Genomic DNA, 23325 nt, shown 5'->3' on the forward strand with positions numbered 1-23325 from the left:
AAAGACTTCCATTATGATTATGAGTTTACTTGGTCTTCTATTTTTCTCTTCTCTTCTTTTCTTTTCTTTTTTTTTTTTTTTCCCCTTTTAATCTCTCATTTTCAGAAGATGCAATAAAAACAAGATTCTCTTTTGATTTTCCTCACCCTCCACTCAAAGGGAACCTCAATTTTGGACTTCAAAAGGGCTTTACGTCATTATTGTTCAATGAAGATTATTATGTGAGGGAAATAGGATTGACTTGGAATGAAGGGTGCAAGTCAAGTCATTTGAGATTGGAATGGCTGCATTTGGATATCTTATATATTTTTTAGTATATGGTTTGTGTTGAAATAAGGAAAGCTATAATGGATTTATTAAGAGTGCAAACATACTAGTTTGTTTCTTTGAAGTTTCTTACTAATAAGATAGTGATTGCTCGGTTATATGAGGGAGATAGTATTTTCTTTTTAGTTCAAGTAGAATTGGGAGATTTGAACCTTTGACCTTTTGATCAAATAATATATGTCTTAATAGTTGAGATATGATCAGATTGGTATAAAAGAAAAAAAAAATGATTTTTTTTTTCAAATTGAATTTCTTCGAATGAGATTTTCAAATATGACTTGGGCTTACTATGTATATGATTGTTAAGTTCTATAATGTGGAAAAAAAAGTCTTTGCCCAAAGGGTATGCCAGAAGCAAAAATGTGGATTTTTTACATTAGGTTGCGGGGGGAAAGATATTGACATGACAGATGATGTAATGTTGAGGGTTGAAGAAAAGTTTGAGTTTGTGATTCAAAATGAAACACATGCTAAGATATATCTTTGAATTATGTTAGTTTTATATAAGACTAAAATTATTGATTAACAAAATGATATATGTGACAAAAGAGTTGTCGGAACAGCTAATGTAATTTAGTCAAGCAAAATCATTATTTAGTTTTACATAAAGAGAGATAAAAACAAAAACATAACCAATCAAAAATTGCCTCATTGCAATTATCATATAATATTTATAAATGAATACACAATTTGAGGCTAACTTAAACCTAACAACAAGTAATCAGCATAAGCTCTCTCTTTTTTTTTTTTTTTTTTTGAGGTTGAACGTTCTAATTCTCATGCTCTACATTTGTTGCACTGTTTTTAAGTACGACCATGGTAGAGATGAGGAATCGAACTCCTAACCTCAAAGGAGGAAGTACATACTAATTATTACTGAATTAAGCAATAAGAAATTTACTTGTTTTTAATCCGAGAAAGAGAAGGAAGGAAAAAAGGCTTGAAATCAGGGAGAGATGAAAGTCACATGAGTCACAAGAAGTGTGTGAAAAGAAAGAGATGGAAAGGATAAATGGCAGCTATGGACATTTATATTCAAGAGCAACATCCCATGCTCACATACAAAGATATAAACCAATAAACAAATTACAGTTCAACAAGTTTAAACAATTATCTTTTAGTTTCAATAGAAGAATACTTCCTATGCTATCAAAACTTTGTACAGAATTATCAGATGAATTGAGCACCAATAAATCTTCTAGGAAATGCAAACTCTCTCTTTCAGGGCTTCCTTTGCACATCCCAGATGTATGCCTTTCATTTATACATCTGCAACTTGGAAGTGAAATTGCTTTCTATTTATGATGGCCCATAACTCGAGTTCTTCTGAGTCCAAATGCCGAGTGAACCTTTGTAGAAATCGTATTTTCATGTCAGTGATGACTTTCCAAGAGATCAGCCAGTGTAATCTTCCCACATTTGCCAGTGTCCAGCCTATCAAAGTTATTAGATATCTGCATGACATCTTTCTCTGATACCTTACCCATCTCCTTCAGTTTGTATATCACATATTCTGACCTACTGCAAAAGAGATGACATAAAATAACCAATGTGAGCTCTCCCAGATTTGATGTTCTGTTTGATGTCAAACTAAATGGGAATACTGTGCATCCATAAAAGAAGCTTGCAAAGCTAGTAAAATGGAAATTATCAAAAGGCAAAGGGAATAAATTATATTACTTGATTGACAACATGATATTTGTACCGAATGAGCTAAATGCCGATGGATATACCAGCCAAACCTGCTTAGCTAGGATATTTCAGTGGGCAGAAGAACATGGGAATTGAACAGGAAAGGACAATTGGGAAGGAAAGCCTAGCATAGATGTTACTGGACAAAGGAACTCAAACTTGAAGTAGAAACCAAACTAGAGATCAAATTACAGATTGAACAAAAGACACGGTTAAACATGAATCAAGTAGAATTTTGGATGAATCAAGATCACCTTGCAGAGTTTCAATCAGAGTAAAACCGGAAGATAATAAAACGGTTGATGTAAAGGTCCCATGTCTTGTTAACTTCGGTGAAATCATAATGGTAATTCAGATATGAAATAAGATTCCAACAGGTTTAGCAGGAGTGCACAACAAACAACGTCATCACTGGAAACACGTACAGAAGGAACCCATCATCTGAGTTACATCAAACTAAGGTGATAAAACTCTTTTATTGTTGCCAAGCAAATAGATTTGTTGTCAGCAGAGAATTCAAGAATTTCCATTTCTCCACATACCAAACCGAATACGGAATGACCAAAACAAGAACCCCACTCTTAAGCTATTGTTTTCAAGTTTTCCTAACTCTCCCCCTTTAACCCACATCCAAGAATAGACATTTATAATTGGTATCAAATCCCTTGAACTTTTATTCCTTTTGATTATTTCAAACAGAATTGTTTCTTGCTAAAAGAAAAAAGGGGGGACCTACCAGAAGACTAATGGCAAAGAAATATATATCATGATTTTTAGTTGTCTCTTTTCAACTTGTATCAAATGAAGAAATATTTGCTATTCAGAAGCCAGAACCTTTACAGGCAAACAAACTACACTCACAGATTTTGTTCGACCGTGAGACCTTTGTACCTATTCCAAACAGTTAAATGCCGTATTAAGTAGTTTATACTACAAACATTGGTAAAGAGAGGCTTTGGACTGAGTTGATTTCTATTTAGAATAGTTTGAGGAGGAGGCTTTCACGACATCCTAGTCCTAGGCTCTTCTAATTTTTCTTTGATCAATATAACTTCCATTGACTAGACAATAATTGTATACTGCTTTTGGTGGGAAGCAGAACTAATGGAAATACGATATTAATGTTAGATAAATTTATGAAGTTCTAAGCACTTTGAGACATCCAGATTCTCTCAAAATCTGCCAATTTCCTGATCCCTAACTCCACGTATAACCATTCAATTCTAACAAATTTACCAACTAATTACCACGGGACAATTTTCAATATTTCCCTACTGGTATCCCAACACTTTCCTATGCAAAATCTAATAGTCTTTGAATACACTCTCTACAGGTACACGAGTTTGAATTATCAGTCTTTTTTTCATATCATAATCAAACAAGAACAAACAGCAACAGTGCAACACTTCATATTTCAATATTGAAAAGATCAAATCCTTTATTTTTTCCCCTTTTGAGTTAACTTTCCAGAAACTTCCCAAAAGTTGAAGCTGAAACTTCCTTCTTTTGTTTTTACTTCATCCATGATATAACTAACAGAAGTAAAAACTTGTTCCAGCCAAACAAAATTGCAAACAATTGCTCTGGAAACAGGAAAATTGTCAACTAAAGATTATTCTTTTATTTTCTAATACGAAGCTAAACTTTTCAACGATGATATCAAAAGGAAGCAAGGGGGTTCATGGAGTTTACATGAAGACGCTCCAGTTGTTGACTTGGAGTTAATAACAAAAGAATCATCATTGCAAAGAGTATAGGTGATGCACCAAGTGGAAGTCTTAAACTGAGCCAAGTCCGAAGTCTCTTCCCTTTCATAAAAAAATCTTAACTTTCTTCCTTTCTATCTAAAAGATACATATCAATAGCATGCTTTATTGATTGACCATTAGAAACATCAACAAGAGGTGGGAAGATCAATGCTTTATTGATAATCCCTTTTGCTATACCTTTTCTCATCTTTATCATTTGTTTTCCTTCAAATATCAGCTGGTCTCTGATCTTTTGGTTTGGACCGGAAACTCTGTATCTTTTTCTTTTTGTTCCGTCGTCATTTGTCCAATAGGGAAACAGTGGAGGTGGCTTCTCTTCTATCTTTATTGGATGAGTGCACTTTTAAGGTTGCAAGGAGGGATATTTGTGTTTGGAATCAGGTAAATCTTTCTTCGGGTTGTTGTTGGATCTCTCCCATGTTAGGGAATCGGTTTTTGATTTGGTTTGAAGGATTAAGATATCAAAGAAAATCAGGTTCTTCACTTGGCAAGTTTAGCTCGGTCGAGTGAACACTTTAGATGGGCTTGCTAGGAAGATGACTTCGTTAACAGGGCCTTTCTGCTGTATTCTTTGTTGGAAGGCGGAGGAAGACTTGATTCATCTTCTTTGGGACTGTCAGTATGCAAAGGCAATGTGGAGCCACTTTCTGCAAGAGTATGATGTCAGGATTGCTGGCCAAAGGGACATTTGTGCGATGATCGGGAGTTCCTCCTCCATCCGCCTTTTAGAGAGAAAGACCGTTTTTTGTGGTTTGCGGAGTATGTGTAGGGTTATGGGATATTTGGGGGGGGAGGAACAATAAAGTGTTCAATGGTAGGGATAGAGACCCTTGTGAGGTGTGGTCCTTAGTGAGATTTCATGTGTGGCTTTGGGCTTCAGCTTTGAAGCTTTTTTGGTAACATTTTACTTAGTTGGAATCCCTTCTTTTAGAATGGAGTTTTTATGGGCTTTTTTTTGTATGCCCTTGTATTTATATTCTTTCATTTTTTCTCAATGAAAGTTGTTGATTTTATAAAATAATTTTTTTAAAAAAATAATATAAAATAAAAATAAAACCCAACCAGAGGTACCGCCTGGGAAAGGGAGAGGGTTTGAATCTTATAGGTACCGCCTGAGAAAGGGAGAGGAGTTGAATCTTATAGTTTTGAGGAAGAGATCTACTAGTCAACAAGTTGCATAATGGGCTCGAGTCAGGATACCAAAAGGAGAAAGACGAAATGGGGTGGGGATGGGGAGTATGGTTTTGTATATGTCAGTTTGCTGCACTTGGGAGAGACGGAAGACTGTTGATAAATAATATTAAACTCTATCATTAACTATGAAACGTTCTGTATCCTTTTTTTTAAAAAAAAAAAAAGAAAAAAAAAAGAAAAAAAGGTTGGATGCTATAAAAGTAGAAAAGTCCCACAGAATCACTAAGATAGGTTCATATTCATAAGAGAGATACCATGAATGCACATCTAAGACGTAATTTTTTAAACCAATGGCTCGCTCATCAAACACACCAAGATAGGTGGGAAATTTCATAAAACTTATGCAACAAATAATACTCATGCATATTCAAGAAACAATGCAATTGAGACTCGTCAGCAATCAGAATCAGTAACATCCAATCCAATTTTTCAAGCTACTTCTCTAAATGAGTTTTAATGAATAATCTTTATACATACCTCACAAAGCCATTGTTGTCAATATCAGCAGCAAGAAACTCAGAAACAGTCATATCCTGACCAAGTATCCATTTTGCCATCATCCTATGCCGCTTATCTACTCTTGCCTCTGCTAAATAAAGAAATGCCCGAGCAACAGCAAGGGTCGATACAAGCAACCAGATTGACGCAAAAATACGACCAGTCATTGACTTGAATGCCTGATCACCATATCCAACTGTTGTGACAGACATAACTGACAGATAAAATGAATCCAGCCAACCCAGGTTCTCAACAAAATGCATAACACTCATTCCAACTCCTATACAAAGTATCACAACACCCAAGGCCAATGCCACCTTCATTCTAATCCTCATTCTTCCCTTCTTCACATCAATTATATAGGATTTCCCGGATTCACGCTGCAGCCCCCTCTTTACATTCCTTAACAAATAACTCTCCTGCAAATCAAGCATATAACTGACCATTCCAGAGAGCAATATATCAATAAACCCAAATCCCACCAACACAAACAATACTGAGAACAGCTTCGTCGCCGTACTATTGGGGGTAATATCTCCATACCCAATAGTGCACATCGTTACAATACAAAAGTACAATGCATCGACCACAGGATGAGTCTCGTGAGCCGAAAACTTATCACGATTTAACCAATAGATAAACACACCCAATGATAAGTAAACAATTAGAAGAACAACAGCTTGGCGGATAATAGATTGTTTGCCAAATTGTGGCTTGGGTTCCTGCGAATGATTGACATCGTTGATGACCGCCATGGCAGGTGCAGTTTTGGAGCGATGGAGGTTGCTTTTGGGCCATGTGTAATTGGAATCCACAAGCCACGCCTGTTGAGACTGCGATTGTGATTTTAGGTCCAAAGGTGTAGATGGGTCCTGAAGAGAAGATGAAGCAGAGGGTCTGGAAGAGGAAAGAGATAGCGTCAAAGCGTCGAATATAGGAGAAGCGTCTTGTGGGGACGATGAAGGACCAAAGATCAAGCGGTCTTTGAACTCCGTGGGCGTCATAGGCAGAGTAATTTCATCATTTTCAGGGAGTGGACATAATTGAGCAGGTGGAGGAGGCGGTTTCCCTCTTGGGCTTACATATGGAAGAAGAGGCTCTTTCTCCATTGAGATATGGCGATGGTTGACCTCTGAGGACAAGATGCAACCACCAGCCTTGAGTCCAATAGTTTTGCAGAAACAGAAGGCGTCAAAATGATACCGAGGCAGGGGAAGATGAATTTCAAGTCAAATGGAGAAAGCGAGAGCTCAAATGGGAGTTAATTAGGAAGAAGGAAGTTTTTCGTTGGGACCCAGAAACAGAAAGGTTTCAAAAGGGTGAAAAATGGAGGAAACCCAGTTGCATAATTACATTACAGAGGGCAGTAAACAGAAAACATCCTGAGAAAACAGAGGAAGACGAAGGATTAGGAAGAAAGGAAGAAGAGTCCCATTTAACGCGCCATTTTCAAGAGCCAAAGAATTGCTCATTGACAACGGATCGGCCAACCCAACCTGTGAAGACAGTGTAATGTGTGATTGGGAATCGAATTTCTTTTCCCTTCTCCCTTTTCTTTTTCTTTTTTTGCTTTTTTTTCTCCTTCCTTCTGGTTTTGTTTTTATCTAACAATTTCAAAAATAGCTTAAAAATTTCAATCCTCCCTTTTATATATATATATATATATATATATAATTTATATTTTACTTTTATTTTTAGGATTTTAATTTATATTCCACTTGATGCCTTGGGTTGTAACAACGTTTATTTATACTACAAACATCCAAATTCACTCGCCGATTAGACAAATTTAAAATTTTATTAGATTTCAAATTCAAATTTATATCTAATAAATTATTTAATTTTAAAAAATTATAAATTTATTAGATACTTAAAAATTTAGATCTATTAACTATACGGTTTTTTTTTTTTTTTCGTTTTTTAAAAAAGTTGTACTTCTTTCTTCTCATTTTTTTTTTCATGATTTTTACGTTTTCTAAGTAAAAGAGAATTCTTATATAAATTTTATAAACAAAAACAAATTTTTAAATTTTCTTTTTTAATTTTTAAAATTTAGCTTGATTTAAAATATTGGTAGAAAGTAGATAACAAAACAAAGAAACCTAGAGATAGAATTTGTGTTTATAGGCTTAATTTTCAAATGGTGATTGCATTAGGTAACACTCTCAGGAATAATAATTAAGTGTGTAGTAACATTTTTAAAGAATTACAAATATAGCAAAATCTATCAGTGATAAACTAATCTATCCGTGATAAACTTCATTGTTGATAAACTCCTACTAGTCACTAATAGACCTCTACCAGCAATATGATCTATCATTTCTAAAGCATAATCTAAATTTTGTTATATCTACAAATATTTTCATATTGCTATATTTGTGACTGCCTATTTTAAAAAACCAAATAGTTATTAAATGAGATCTTTAAGAATCTATTATACATTCTTTTAAAAAGTTTAGGAAACAAATAAACACAAATTTCAAAATTTATGAACTAAATTTAAAATTTAACTTAAAAAAGTAAGGTAACATAACACTGTTGGGATGGGTTGTAATTTAAGAGAGAAATTAGATAATCTAGAAGTGAAAAATCTTAAATTTTCTACCAAAATTTTGAAAAACCACTAGAAACTTTTTTAATCTTTTTCCTCCTAAATGGTTTAAATTGAATATCATATCATCTTAATATTCTCAGGAAGGAAGTGTAGTTAACAAAGGTTGAAAATATACTTTCATAAAAAAAAAAAAATAAAATAAAAATAAACAAAGGTTGAAAAATGAAAAATTTAAAAACAACCTAATTAAATTGAAAAAAGTTGGAGTTTAAATTATAGCCCTTGTTGTTGTTGAACTACAAAAATACCAAGTCAGAGGCTTAGTTAGTATTATTATTATTTTAATTATATGCAGTTTCGAATTGAAGAATCTTAATTTGTGATTCTACCTTTGAATGTATTGAATATGTAAGCAGTCGTTTTCATTAAATTTTATTAATTTCAATTTATTATAGACGCACTCCATAATAAATATTTGTTCATATCTGTCTCTAGATTTTAATATCATGTTAAAAGAGAATAACGTATTAGTTTCAAACAGAAATAAGATACAAAATATTGATATTAGGATCAATTGAATTTCTCTCTAAATTTAATAAAAATGAAAAGAAAAAAAAAAAAATCTACTACGAATAACATCTAAATCCGATCAGGCCACACATGAAAATTGATCAACAACTAATTATTGTTACCATAATTAATGGTTAAGAAAACATTGATTTTGTCTTCCTTTGGAAGATTGTATTTTTGGACAAATTTCATCATTTGCATTCATCAATGAAAAGTTTGTTTGTTTTTTAAATATATATATAACAAACAAAATTCTATTCAGTGTCTTAAGGACCGTATTTCATTTTCTCAAAATAATAATAATATTATTATTTTATGTTTTTAGTATTTCATAACATATTCAAAAATTAAATTTTAATTTAAACGAATTTTAAAATAAGTTTAATAATAATATATATATATATATAATTTAAAAAAGAGTTTATAACATGAATACTATATATTTTTTTAATTTTTTTTAATATAATTCTACATTTTCAAATTTCAAATTCAAAATTTAGATACGATGAAAATGTTGTTTTCGAACTGTTGGATGGATCGCAGAAAATGAGAATGCAAAATTTTCAAATTTGTTACTTTTTTTTTTTATCCCAACCATAAAAAAGAATCCCTCAAAAAAAAAACTAAGTTGTTACTATTAATATTTTAAACCTTAATTAATTAATTTATTAACGAAAGTCAACTTCATCCACTGAATGACAATCAACTTGCAAGCCTTTAATGATTTTTTAATATTCACTTCTAGAGTTGAATATATGAACCTACGACTGTGTTTGTATGATTGAAGAAAGGAAAAACAAAAACATAGAGTAGTTACAAATTGTGCCACTATATAAATTTTTTCTTTCCAATTTTCAAATGTAGTTTTAAGTGTCAATCACAACTCAATTAATTGATGAAAAACACTCATGCAAATCTCTAGATGTATTCATCATTGTATTCGTGCTTAAGTGTCAAATCACAAGTTAAAGTTTAAAAAAAAAGAAAAAGAAAAAGAAAATAAATCTTTCTCAACCACGCGCAAGAGACTGCCCCTAAGTCGATTCTCTCTCTCATAACCTTAGTGTCGTCACAGTCAACAATAGATGCTCGATGATCTGCTCCCACCGGTTGTCACACCAGAACCGGTTGTACTCCGTCAACTTCTTCAACCTTCGCTGCTGCCCATGCATGTCGATCCTCAGCCGCACGCCAACGCAACTCCCGAGTCCAACCATGCACTAAGTCGCTCGATCGCCAGTGTCCATTGCCGTCTCCATTTGCCGACATCTCTCTTCCAGTAGATCGCCATTCTGACCATGGGCTCACCGCTCGTCGCACATTGTGCAATTCTCTCTCTCTATCCAATTTGTGCGTTATGTTCATCGTCCGTTGTCGAATTTGCTGTGTGTCACGCCGTGTGTCTCCGTCGCCACTCATCGGAGTAGTGATTGGGTAAGATTGTCGGGAATTTTTTGAAATTCCTTGAATGGTCTTGAATGTCCACTTAATTTTGGGTTAATTTGTTATAAAGCATTATGTTTGGATTTTAGATTTGAGTTGGGAGGAGATTTGTAGACAGAAGCGGGTTATCCATCATCCTTAAGGTTACAATTGTTTTAAAATGTTATAAACGATCATAATCATTCATGTGGAGACATGTGAGTGGGGATATCTTATATAAATAGTTTGTATAAGACCAGACCGCGGAATAATTGGAATTTCTTTATAACGTCGTTACTTGGAAAAACTTACATTTCACTAAGATGATCATAGATAACTTGATCTTAATCCTGAGTGAGTTGTGAACTCCTACCTATGAAGGCAATCCCTTGATCTGTATGGGTGAGAGTGGCCAGATTTGTCGACTCAATATACCTACCATTTTGGGGATTTGTCCAAGTGGGGAGCTGAAAACTTAGCTACACAAGATGGAATTCACTTCTTCCCAGTCATAGAGAAAATTACCCTTAAGAGTTGATTTCGGGTTTTGAACAATGAGGGCCCTCACCCTCTGGTCAGAGAGGGGTCTAGTTTATAGTTGGACTTTAACTAATTGTTCATCAGAGGTGTCAGTGGTACTTAAGGAGTTAGATGTAACTACAGGGGTAAAACGGTAATTTGACCTAACTGTAATTATGAGCAATTTATAAAGAGTTGACTTACTGTCGATTGGTTATATTCGTGGACATAGAATTAGATCTACAGCGCGAAGAGTGCAATTGTCGGTCTTTAGTAGAGTGACCGGCAGTTAATGAATGTTAAACAATTTAATTAAAGAGTTTAATTAACTACTAAGAATCAGTTAATTTTGGATTAAATTGAATTGTTCAAATTAATTAAAGAGAATTAATTGTATGAGATGCAATTAATATAGTGTACTAGATACATTATAACATAAAATTTGATGAGAGAGATGAATATTTGAATATGATTCAAATAGTAATTATATGAATAAGATTCGTATGAAACTATAGGTTAAAATTAATGTGAATATGATTCATATTAACCTATAGGTTATGTGGGAGAATATCATTTGAATATGATTCAAATTAAATTAATATGTGATATTTAATTTATTGATTAATTAATTTTTAATTAATAAAGATTATTAATTCAACTATATGTTAAATATGATTTAATATATGATTAAATTAATATTATTAACCTAATTTATTAAATTAGATTTAATATTAAATTAATAATGTTATTGAGAATCTTGGGAATTATTCTTTTCATAATGGTGGAAAGTTATTAATTAATTATAACTCTCCCTCCCTCTCCAGTTAACAATACGAGATGTATGTTCTACAAAAAAAAATATACTATATTGTTTTGAGTTCTTGTATTTCTTTCCTCTGGAAAACAAAAACTCTTTAAAAAAAGGAAACATAGATTCCCTCACCAAAATTCAATGAAGAGCCCACAACTCCTTCCTAATTACTTACCTTGAGAATAACGAGGAAGTCATTTGTGATGGTGTCCAAGACAAGATTTGTTCCTATGTTGTTTTTTTCAAGGAAGGAAGATATGTTCATTTATTTGAGGGAGATCAAACTCGAAGTTGTTTAGGACTTAGATAGGAATTATTGTGAGGAGGATTCTTTAAGGGTAAGTTCCTCTTGCACTCTTTTCTATTTCATAATAGCATGTTTATATCGATGTTTATTCTGTCTTTTTCTTCTCTGTATTTCATGTTTTCAAAATTGAATTCTAAATGCATGGTGTTCACACGCTTCCGCGAGGAATTCGATTCCTTCAATTGGTATCAAAACCAAATCGTGTATTTGATTTTCATTTTGAAACAAAAATTAGAGAGATGGTGGGTATTGTACTGCATTGTGAATGTTGCTTTGCAAGTTGGATGTTTTTAAAATTTGGCACTTAGATATACTACTTTAAATTGTTTAAGTTGTAAGGACTCATTTTTTGGGAATTTAAATTCTTGCTATCTGTAAGTCCGTGGCATTTTTCATGAAGAGTTTGCCATGAAGAGGCTTGAATTCGGAGCAATTTGGAGCAAAACCAGACTAGTGTTGAAGAAGAAATGCATTATGGGCTAGAGCGTAAGGGGAGAGCGTTTACACTATAGCACAGAAGGGCAAGCGTCTTAACGCTCTACCCGAGTGTAATTATGCCAGAACTTTTTCCAAACCAGCGTTGTTATACTCCAACCGAGCACAATTATGCTAGAACAATTCCAGACCAGCGTAGTTACACTCCAGTCGAGCATCGTGATGCTCCGAGACAGTCACCCACGTGCGCCAGCGGCATATAAGTCATGGGTTCAAGGCAGTTGTGGAGCGTGGAGTAGTTTTTTATTTTATTTTTTATATTTTATGTATTTAATTTATTTTTAATTAATTAAATTCGTATAAATATTATGTTAATTTAATTAACTCTTTAGGAGTGCCCATTTTTTATCCAATTTTACTGTTTAGTTAATTTTACATATGTTGTATGATTAATTTTATATATTGCATAATGTATGCCATGTAGTTTTAAAATCCCACCATAGGATAAACATTTTCATGCATCATATTTAATATAAGTGTTATATTATATAGTTTCATGATGTTATAAGCATGCACATGCATCTAGTGAATATAAATCTAGATTATAAAGTTGCATGTATAATTAATATTATTGGGGTTGATCCCTAAATTAAATAGAGTCTCATAGTTTGTAATTGTAATGTACAAACATTTTATTTATATAATAAAATATATGATGTTTTATTTTGAAATTAGTTGCATTAACCACAAACCAATAAACTAACCTCCAAGGTAATCTTTGTAGCTTAAATATGTATGTAGAGACATACAAGTGGAGCATGCTTGAGTGATAACCCAAATGGTCTGTAATAGATGGATAAGGCTAGATACATTATCCTAGTGACACTACGAGTATGGCCTGCTTTGTAGATGTTATAATTGTTGTAAAGTTCTACAAATGATTTGATTCTGATCATTCATATGGAGACATGTGAGCAGGGATATTCTATACACAGGAGTTTGTATAAGACCAGACCACGAAATATTTAATCTCATTATATAACATCGTTCATAATAGAGACTTTCATTTCACCAGGATGACCATAGGTAACATGACCTGAATCTTGACTGAGTTGTGAACTCTTGCATATGAAGGCAGTCCTTTGATTTGTATGGATGAGAGTGGCCAGATCGCTGACTAAACAAGCCTACCATTTTGAGGATTCGTCTAATTGAGGAGCTGGAAACACAATTACACAAGAAGGAATTCACTTCTTCCCCAATGTTGGGGTAAGTAGATAAATTGCTCCCTTAAGGGCTGATTCTAGGGCTTGAACAATGTGGCGCCACACCCTCTCCGGACTCGAGAGTGGTTTTGTTCATAGTTGGACTATGATTTATTGTTTATTAGAGGGATCAGTGGTACTTAAGAAGTTAGATAAAACTATAGGGGAAAATGGTAATTTTAGCCCAGTTGTATTTACAAACAATTTGTGAAGAGTCATCGTATTATTGATAGGTTATATCCAATGGACACAGCGAAGAGTGTAGCTATCAGTCTTTAGTGGAGTGCCCGATAGTTTACGGATGATAAATATTTTAATTAAATGAGTTTAATTAATTATTCACGTACGATTGGAGCTTCAAGCTACAGATCCATGAGGTCCCCTCTGTAGCTCAATGGGAATTAATGAAAATCAATTTTTGGATTAATTTGAATTTTTTAAATTAAATTGAGGGAATTAATTATATGTGATAGTTAATTTAATCTAATTATATATGATATATTTACTATAATATATTTTGATACATTATAATATAAAATTTATTTGAGAGGAAATAAATATTTGAATATGATTCAAATATTAATTATATGAATTTGATTCACATAATCAAATTTAATATAAATGAGATTTATATTAAATGTCATTGTTGAGAGAATAGAAACTATACGTTATATTGTACTTGATACAATAAAAAATCTATAGGTTATGTGTTATATTTGATATAACATATAGTTTTATATATATATATATATATATTATAAAAATCATATAGAATATATATTTTAATATAAATATTAATATATAAAAATCATTTTGGGAGAGAGTTAACTCCCCCTATTTTCTCTCTAAAAATGTGGTAGTGGGGAAGAAAAGAGTAGTAGTTCTTCTTCTTCCTAGTATGGTTTTCACAAGAGTGAGATACACAGAAAAGTTCTATGAGAAAATTGGAATATCATCTCTTCCTCTTAACACTCTCAAAACCTTCTCTTCCAAAATAGCCAGAGCCCACAAAGCTCTTGGATTCTCACCTAGAGAATATAGAGGTAACATTCATGGTGGTGTCCTCATTAACGGTTAGAGGGTTCGAGATTGTTCGTGCCAAGATTCAGAGAAGGAATCTCGTGAAGAAGTGTTCTTCAAGGGTAAGGTCTCTTAAACCTTTTTTTTTCTTTTTTGTAATTTATGTTTAAAGAATACTGCAATTTTTTTAAATGCATAATCTGTTTATATTTGTTGTAAAATTTATGTTCTGTAAATTTTGGGTATTTGGTCTGATACTGCAATTTTTTTAAATGCATAATCTGTTTATATTTGCTGTAAAATTTATGTTCTGTAAATTTTAGGTATTTGGTCTGATCCCATGCTTTCACTCAAGGACCTTCAATGGTTCCTTCAAATATATCCATGCATCATATTATAGTATAAAAGTTATATTATAGGTTTTCTTAAGGAGTTAGATGTAACTACATAGATAAAACGATAATTTGACCTAGTTGTAGTTATGAGCAATTTGTGAAGGGTCGACTTACTGTCGATTGGTTATATCTGTAGACACAAAATTATATCTATGGTGCGAAGAGTGTAATTGACGGTATTTAGTGGAGTGATCGACAATTAATGAATGTTGATAATTTAATTAAAAAGTTTAATTAATTAATATGTGTCATTGGAGCTTTTAATCTGTAGGTTCATAAGGTCCCCTTGCTAGCTCAATAAGGGTTAAATAAGAATTAATTAATTTTAGATTAAATTGAATTGTTCGAATTAATTAAAGAGAATTAATTGTATGAGATGTAATTAAGATAATGTATGTAGATACATTATAACATAAAGTTTGATGAGAGAGATGAATATTTGAATATGATTCAAATATTAATTGTATGAATGAGATTCATATAAACCTGTAGGTTATGTAGGAGATAATTATTGAAATATGATTCAAATGAATATGTATATTTAATTTATTGATTAATTAATTAATATTATTAATTCAACTATATTAAATATGATTTAATATATGGTTAAGTTAATATTATTAATTTAATTATATTAAGTTGGATTTAATATTAAATTGATAATGTTATTAAGAATAACTTCCCTGAGAGTTATTCTTTTCATATTGGTGGGAAGTTATTAATTATGACTCCTCTTTCCCTCTCCCGCTAAATATACGAGTTGAAGGAAATCGGACATGAAGATTTCCATGAGCAGCGGAAGGATCATTCCAAATTCCATTTGAAATTGAACATAAACAATTACAGTCACAAAACAAAAACTTACAAGTCATGCAACAACTAGAAATTACAGCATACTGATAGATAATCAAGAGATAGAGTATCATATCTTTGAAGACTCATTCTTCAAACTCCCTCAATCACTCCAAGCGTCCAAGACAACAATACACGAATGCTTGAACACAACGACCGCAACATAGCACGATCAACAACAACCACGAACCTAACGATCTCAACGATCACGAACCCAATGAACAACCTCCAAAACTTCGAACTCAGTTGAGTTGAGTGAGGACACTACCACAATGGTTACCTTGATATTCTCAGTATGAGAATCCAGAAGTGTCGGCTCTGTATGATCTTGGTTAGAGGAAGAGACTAGAGGAACAACAATCGTATAGACGATTAAGCAAGTGGGAGATGAGAAGTGTCTATCGTATAAACGAATGCTCAAGTGTACAATAAGGCAACCTATCGTATAGACAATGCCCTGCGATCGTTTAGCTACGACCAGCTGAGTGAACTATCATATAGAGACACTCCACGATCGTTTAGTCTCTCTATGAGCTATCATTTAGTGAAACAATTTCACTTGACAGCATCTCCGTGAGTTTCTTTCCGAATTAAGCAACTCTTCTTAAATTTTAGGAAAACATTTTTTCTTTTATCTTACGGTTACCATAAAACCACCAATAACCTCCCACTCAATTGGTTATTAGAGAAAATGAGATAATTATTCAATGATTAATATTATTATAAATATATATGATAATCAACTTACCGCATTACATTTATAACCTATAGTTTTAATATTTCATCTCATGAAACATATAAACCATAGTTCTTTTTCTATTTTATGATACTTAATGTAAATCATATTTATACTAATCTTCCACTTGAAGTATCTCATATATCACACCGATTATATCATATATAATTAACTTTCCTCTTGTCAATTTGAACATTTCAAATCAACCCCAAGAACTGATTCTCAACTTAAATCCATTGAGCTACCAAGGGGACCTTTTGGACCTGTAGCTTGAAGCTCCAACCGTACGTGAATAACTGACTAAACTCTTTGGTCACAGGATCCATCATCTGTTAACTGCCTGGCACTCTATTAAAGACCGACAACTGCACTCTTCTCATTACAGATATATTTTATGTCCATATCAACCAATCAACAGTGTGATAACCCTTCACAGATCACTCGTAAGTACAACTGGGCCAATTTTCCCTTTTTCCCCTATAGTTACATCTAACTTCTTAAGTACCACTGATCCCTCTAATGAACATAATTCATAGTCCTACTATGACTAAGTCCTCTCTTCCAAATAGAGGTTGTGACCACTATGTTCAAGACCCAGAAATCAGCCACTAAGAGAGAAATCTTTCTACTTACCCCTGCTTCGAGGAAAAAGTGAATTCCATCTTGTGTAACTGAGTTCTCAACACCCAAATAAGACAAATCCCTAAAAAGGTAGGCAAGTTAAGTTGACAATCAAAGAACCGCCCTCAAAGGTAAAGAATTCCCAAAACACTTAGGATGAAGGTCATGTCACCTATGGTCATTTAGGTGAGATGTAAGTCTCAAGTATCAACGGCGTTATATAAAGAGACTAGTCATCTCGTGGTTTGGTCTTATATAAACTCTTTGTATAGGACACCTTTGCTCGCATGTCTCCACGTGAATGATCAAGATCAACCATTTGTAGTACTTCACAACACTTGTAAATTTCTACAAAGCGGACCGTATCCTTAATGTCACCAAGATCAAGTATCCCTCCTTAATCTTTATAGTACAGACATTTTTAGGTTATCACTTAAGGCATGATCCACTTGTATATCTCATATACATGCTTAAGTTTTCATACAATAACCATGGAGCTTTGTTTATTGGATATGAGTAAATGCAAAATAACATAACTTTTATTTTATTCAGAAAAATGTGTATAATGTTTACAAACTACGAGACTCCGGGAGAATTAGGATACCAATCCCAAAAATCTCCCACTTGTCCTACTGTCTCGGAAGACTAATGTATAATACATGAAAAATACAAGTACAATATACAATAAACTAGGGCATACTCTATACCCCAGTATCATCTTCCACTTGCCTTAGACAAGATGTCGCATGTCCCGTAGACCCAGACTCTTCAGATGACCCTCAAACACTTTAGCCATGAGAACCTTTGTAAACGGATTAGCAACGTTGTGCTCCAATGCGATCTTCGTGACTATCACGTCACCGTGATGCACAATCTCCCTGATCAAATGATATTTTCATTCTATATGCTTGCCTCTACGATGACTCCGAGGTTCCTTCGAATTTGCCACAGCCCCGCTGTTATCACAATAAAGAGTGATCGACAAAGACATATTTGGAACAACTTCCAAATTTGTAAGGAATTTTCTCAGTCAAATAGCCTTCTTAGCTGCTTCACAAGCGGCTACGTATTCGGCTTCCATAGTAGAGTCTGCAATGCATCCTTGCTTGATGCTTCGTCAGAATACAGCCCCTCCATTCAGAGTGAACACTGACCCTGATGTCGATTTACGAGAATCTCTATCAGTCTGAAAGTCAGAGTTTTTGTATCCTATAAGGATTAAATCCTTATCCCTATACACGAGCATGTAGTCCCTCGTTCTAAGAGGATACTTCAGGATCTTTTTTACCATCGTCCAATGATCTAATCGTGGATTGGACTGATAGTGATTGGCAATCCCTACTGCATAACAAATTTCGGGTCTGGTACATAACATTGCATACATTAAGCTAACAACAGCTAAAGCATAGGGAATCCATCTCATCTCCTCAACCTTTGACATTGAGGTGTCTTAGGACATTGATCCTTAGACAAAACAATTCCATGCCTGAAGGGTAACAAACCCCTCTAGGAATCCTGCATCCTATACCTGACCAACATTTGATTGATGTATGATGCCTGAGACAAGGTTAACCTCTTGTTATTACGATCCCGAATGATCTGGATCCCTATAACATACTGCGCCTCACCCAAATCTTTCATTTGGAATTGGGCGGCTAGCCATTTCTTAATGTCAGTCAGAAACCCTACATCATTCCCAATGAGTAGGATATCATCCACATACAGTACCAGGAAAGCTACTGAGCTGTTGATAATTTTCTTGTAAACACAAGGCTCATCAATGTTCTGATCAAAGCCAAACGATTTGACCGCACTATCAAGTCTAATGTTCTACAATTTAGATGCTTGTTTCAGCCCATAAATGGACCTATTAAGCTTGCAAACTCTTTGTTCTTGATCTGGAACAATGAACCCCCCTGGTCGAGCCATGTAGATGGCTCCTCAAGATTACCATTAAGAAAGGCAGTCTTGACGTCCATTTTTCATATCTCATAATAATAAAATGTGGCTATGGATAGGAGTATCTTGATAGACTGAAGCATGACAACAGGTGAGAAAGTTTCCTCATAGTCCACTCCCCCGACCTGGGTATAACTCTTTGCCACGAATCTAGCCTTAAAGGTTTGCACCTTTCCATCTACACCTCCCTATAGGTTTTACCCCATCAGGTTGATCCACAAGTCCCAGACTTTATTGAAATAAGACTCCATTTCCTGGTTCATGGCCTTAATCCACTCATCCTTGTCAACATTCGCCATTGCTTGCTTAAAAGACAATGGATCCTCGACCCCATCAACAGAAATGATGTTTTGGGCTTCAATCAAACCCATGTAGCATTCCAGTGGGTTCATAACCCTCCCACTACGTTGAGGCAGTCTCGACTCTTAAGTTGGTTGACTAGATGAACCAATCTCAACAACTCTTGTTGATCTTCGGTCTGTTCAACAACTCTTGTTGAACCCTCAGTAGTCTCACTAGAAGTCTTATGTAAAACAAGCTTACTTCGTGGTTTATGATCCCTGATGTGGTCTTCTTCCAAGAAGATAGCATTTGTAGAAACAAACACTTTGTTCTCACTCGAATCATAGAAGTATCCACCCTTCGTTTCCCTAGGGTAGCATACAAAGACGCAAACTTTAGAACGCGGTTCCAACTTCTTCGGGTTAGCCACAAGTACATGGGTCGGGCACTTCCAAATCCTGAAGTGGCGTAAACTACCTTTACGGCCTCTCCACAACTCAAAAGGTATTTCATAAACACTTTTTGAGGGAAAGTTGTTTAGAATGTAACATTCAGTATCTACTGTAAAGCCCCAAAACGAGTCTGGAAGATGAGCATAACTCATCATAGACCGAACCATGTCCAACAAGGTTTTGTTTCTCCTTTCTGATACACTATTCTGCTGAGGTATACCTAGGGCCAAGAGTTGAGACGTAAATCCATGTTCTATCATATAGTTCTAGAATTTGAGGTCTATATACTCTCCACCACGATCAAATCATGGTGTTTTTATCTTCTTACCCAACAAGTTTTCAGCTTCAGTCTTATATTCCTTGAACTTGTCAAGGGCTTTAGACTTACGTTGCATTAGGTATAGATACGCGTACCTTGAATAATCATCTATGAAATAGATGAAATATTCATACCCACCTCGAGCTCTAACACTCATCGGACCACAGAGGTCAGAATATATAAGCTCCAAGGTTTCCTCAACTCTATAACCTTTTCCAGTAAAAGGTCGTTTGGTCATCTTGCCTTTGAGACATAATTCACACATCGGCAATGAGTTTTCTTCTAAACTCTTTAGAAGTCCACACTTCACCAATTACTCAATCCTATTGAGATTGACGTTACCTAACCTTAGATGCCAAAGATGGGCGTTTTCCTTAGGAGAAACCTTTGGTCTTTTAGTTGTTGTCGCCGTACTAAACATTTCAGTATTAAACAAGGATTTTATGACTAACGACCTTAGTACATATAAGTTATTCTCTATTGAACAAAAAACCAATCTCCATACCATTCTTGAAACTAAACACTTTACTCTTAGAAAAGAAGACGGTATAACCTTGTTCAACGAGACAAGAAACCGAGATTAAGTTCCTCTTGATATGAGGAACTACAAAAACATTATCCAGTAACAGATAACGTTTCTTGTCGAAAAATAACTTCAGCCTGCCTACAACAACAGCTGAAACAACCTCACCAGTACCGACTCGAAGAGTCATTTCTCTCTGTGGAAACGTTTTCCAGGAACTAAATTATTGGTAAGAGGAACTAATGTGATTAGTAGCACCCGAATCAAGGATCCAGACATAATCATCATTCTCTACCAAACACGTCTCCAAAACCAATAAATCATATTTACTGTCTTTAGACTTTCTCCTCTTTTAGAGAGTAGTGGGATCAGTATCAGAACCTAAATAAGCTCCAAGTTCCATGTCAGAGAACACTTCTCGTTGATGAACTTTAACAAAGTCAACAACACTTGCTTTCTCTTCCTTGAGGTTATCTAGGGAACTGACACTACTGGTGTCTTTGTCATCTATCCTTTTGTGCTCGAAAGGTAAGAACTGTCGTTCAAACAATTCTTGCAACGAGTCCATGATCTCAGTGCAATGACCATGTTCTCAACCCTTTTTGCCAAAGCATTAGGTATGCTAGCCAATATGTGAATTCGGGCCAATGAATTAGCCTTCATCCACACCTCATATGCATTACGAACACTTCGCAGTGCATTAAGGGTTGGGACTTGAGGACACTCCTTAACCATGACAAACTCGAGTTCGTTTACCACGAAATACGTTTTAACGAACTCATTCCACTGTATGAAATCAGTCAAACTAGAGGCATTTAACGGAAAAACAAACATGTTGCTGGAAACAAAAATACATTGACCTATGTTAGATTTAAGCAAATACTTGTTGAAAAAAATACAACATCCAATACGATTTAGCAAAACTAACATGAACCCCGTGTGGCATCTAGTTTCGCAATGGCGCTTCAAAGGTTTAGAATAAAAGCCGTCGAAAGGTGGTCAATTTATCCTTTCTTTGAATTGAGACATTCTCAACCAGCCATTAATACCAGAACAACTCTTGCTCCTATAACGACTAGCCATCATTGATTTGGTCAAGAAATCATTAATTTACTTAACAATTTCCCGTAAGTGTGACCCGTCATTTTAGACCCTAGAGTTCTGCCCCAAGTAGCCAATCCGAAGGGAAAAAATCCGATTGGGGCAAAAACTAAAGTGACCCTATCCATTTTTGGAGTTCACCTTGATACTGACCAAATGCACAAAACCCATCCAAAGGGGGACGCTCTCAGAACGCCACGAGGGAGTGCAAGAATGATCTCACGATGTGAACCAATAAAGGAGACCGTAGGACGTGTTGACACACACCCTTCACCCACTTACTATAAATAATCTCTTCGCCCACCTTGATATTGACTCATGCAAACACCATCCGAAGGGAGATGCTCCCTGGGTACCACGAGGCCAAGCATGAATCTCACAGCGTGAACATTCAGGGAGAAACGTGAGTGGAATCATTGACATATCATATATATCTCTTCCTCCCACTGAGTATTTTATAACCTAAGGTTTAATTTACTTAGAAAAAACACGACTAAGGATTTTAACTAAGTGACTTTTTAGGTTTGCCCAAGAGTAACTTTTACCTTAGATAGTTGAACAACTTTTTATCATTATCCATTAAACTCTTTAACGGATACTTTGACCAGCTATCACATGCTTGCAGAAAATCTATCTAAATCACCTTTCCAGGTGGGTTCCCAGGTAGGGGTGTTTCGTTTCGTCAGCTTAAGTACCCCAGGCTAGACAGAACCCGCCTTAGACAATAGGTCCCTTATAGATAGATTTAATACAATTTTAATCTTTTATGTCAATCAATTTAATTCTATTAAACCGACTTAAAAGATTAAACTTAGGTTTCTATTCTCATTAGAATCTTGAACTTAGGTCTATCTCAATCCAATTTTAAAACCCTTTTAAAACATGAGTTTGCCTAAGTTCGCATGCAACTCTTTCTTATCGATTTTAATTCTAATTTCCATTATAACGCTTATAACATAAACAACCAAAACCATCCACAACGCGAAGCAAACACATACAAGGCATTCATAACGCTTACAAATTAACCTAAGTGTCATGCTCCATGCATCGTTCATTCATTGCTACTTTTATATAATACTTAAACAACCAAGCAATGAACCAAGCAAACATACTTCCGTTCACCCATATACTATAACGCTTATAATATAAAGATGATGCATGAATATGCTTACCGCATGCATAAATATAACTCTTATATTTCATGATGCATGTGCATGCTTTCTTGTAATTTCATCATGCCATATTATAACACTTATAATACATGATGCATGAATAATTGCACAACCTAAGGTGGGTTTCAAATCTATATGTCATATACTATGCCATATAAACCACATGCATCTCGTGTACATTAAACAAAAGTTGATGAATTGGGATAATTAGCCTCAAACCTAATAAAGCTAACTATTACAAAAAGCAAAGAGTCTCCGGTTCAAACAGGCTAACCGGGTCTTGAACCGTCCGGGCGAAGAAACGCGTCTCTACTGATCATGTACCAACTCTGAGTGATCACCTATACGAAAGAGTAAACGCTTTACTCAATTGTTTATCTACGCTTCCTAAGCTAAACAATTGTTTAGCAATGATCGTGTACCTTTACTATGGGATGAAGCATGAGGCACGCAATCGTGCAGGGCGCAACAAGCAACGTAAGCCTTAAACGATCATCTAAACGACAACGATGCGGTGAAGCACAATCGTC

General features: G+C 34.6%; 1 protein-coding gene across 1 annotated transcript; it reads right to left on the minus strand.

Moving 5' to 3' along the window:
* Positions 1-1329: 1329 nt before the first annotated feature.
* On the minus strand, positions 1330-7087 carry LOC120074333 (two-pore potassium channel 3-like). Its single transcript, XM_039027422.2, has 2 exons — positions 5460-7087; positions 1330-1848 (listed from the first exon to the last, which is right to left on the minus strand). The coding sequence occupies exons 1-2, from the start codon at positions 6587-6589 to the stop codon at positions 1701-1703; spliced, it is 1278 nt and encodes a 425-aa protein (XP_038883350.1). The 5' UTR covers positions 6590-7087; the 3' UTR covers positions 1330-1700.
* Positions 7088-23325: the final 16238 nt, after the last annotated feature.

Source organism: Benincasa hispida, chromosome 3, assembly GCF_027475165.1.
Source record: "Benincasa hispida cultivar pf3 chromosome 3, pf3_genome.v1.1, whole genome shotgun sequence".
Classification (NCBI taxonomy): domain Eukaryota; kingdom Viridiplantae; phylum Streptophyta; class Magnoliopsida; order Cucurbitales; family Cucurbitaceae; genus Benincasa; species Benincasa hispida.

Coding starts and splice junctions, on each gene's coding strand:
- LOC120074333 (XM_039027422.2), bottom strand. CDS start 6,589: ATGGAGAAAGAGCCTCTTCTTCCATATGTAAGCCCAAGAGGGAAACCG. Junction 1,849..5,459: donor GACAACAATGGCTTTGTGAG/GTATGTATAAAG, acceptor TCTCTTTTGCAG/TAGGTCAGAATATGTGATAT.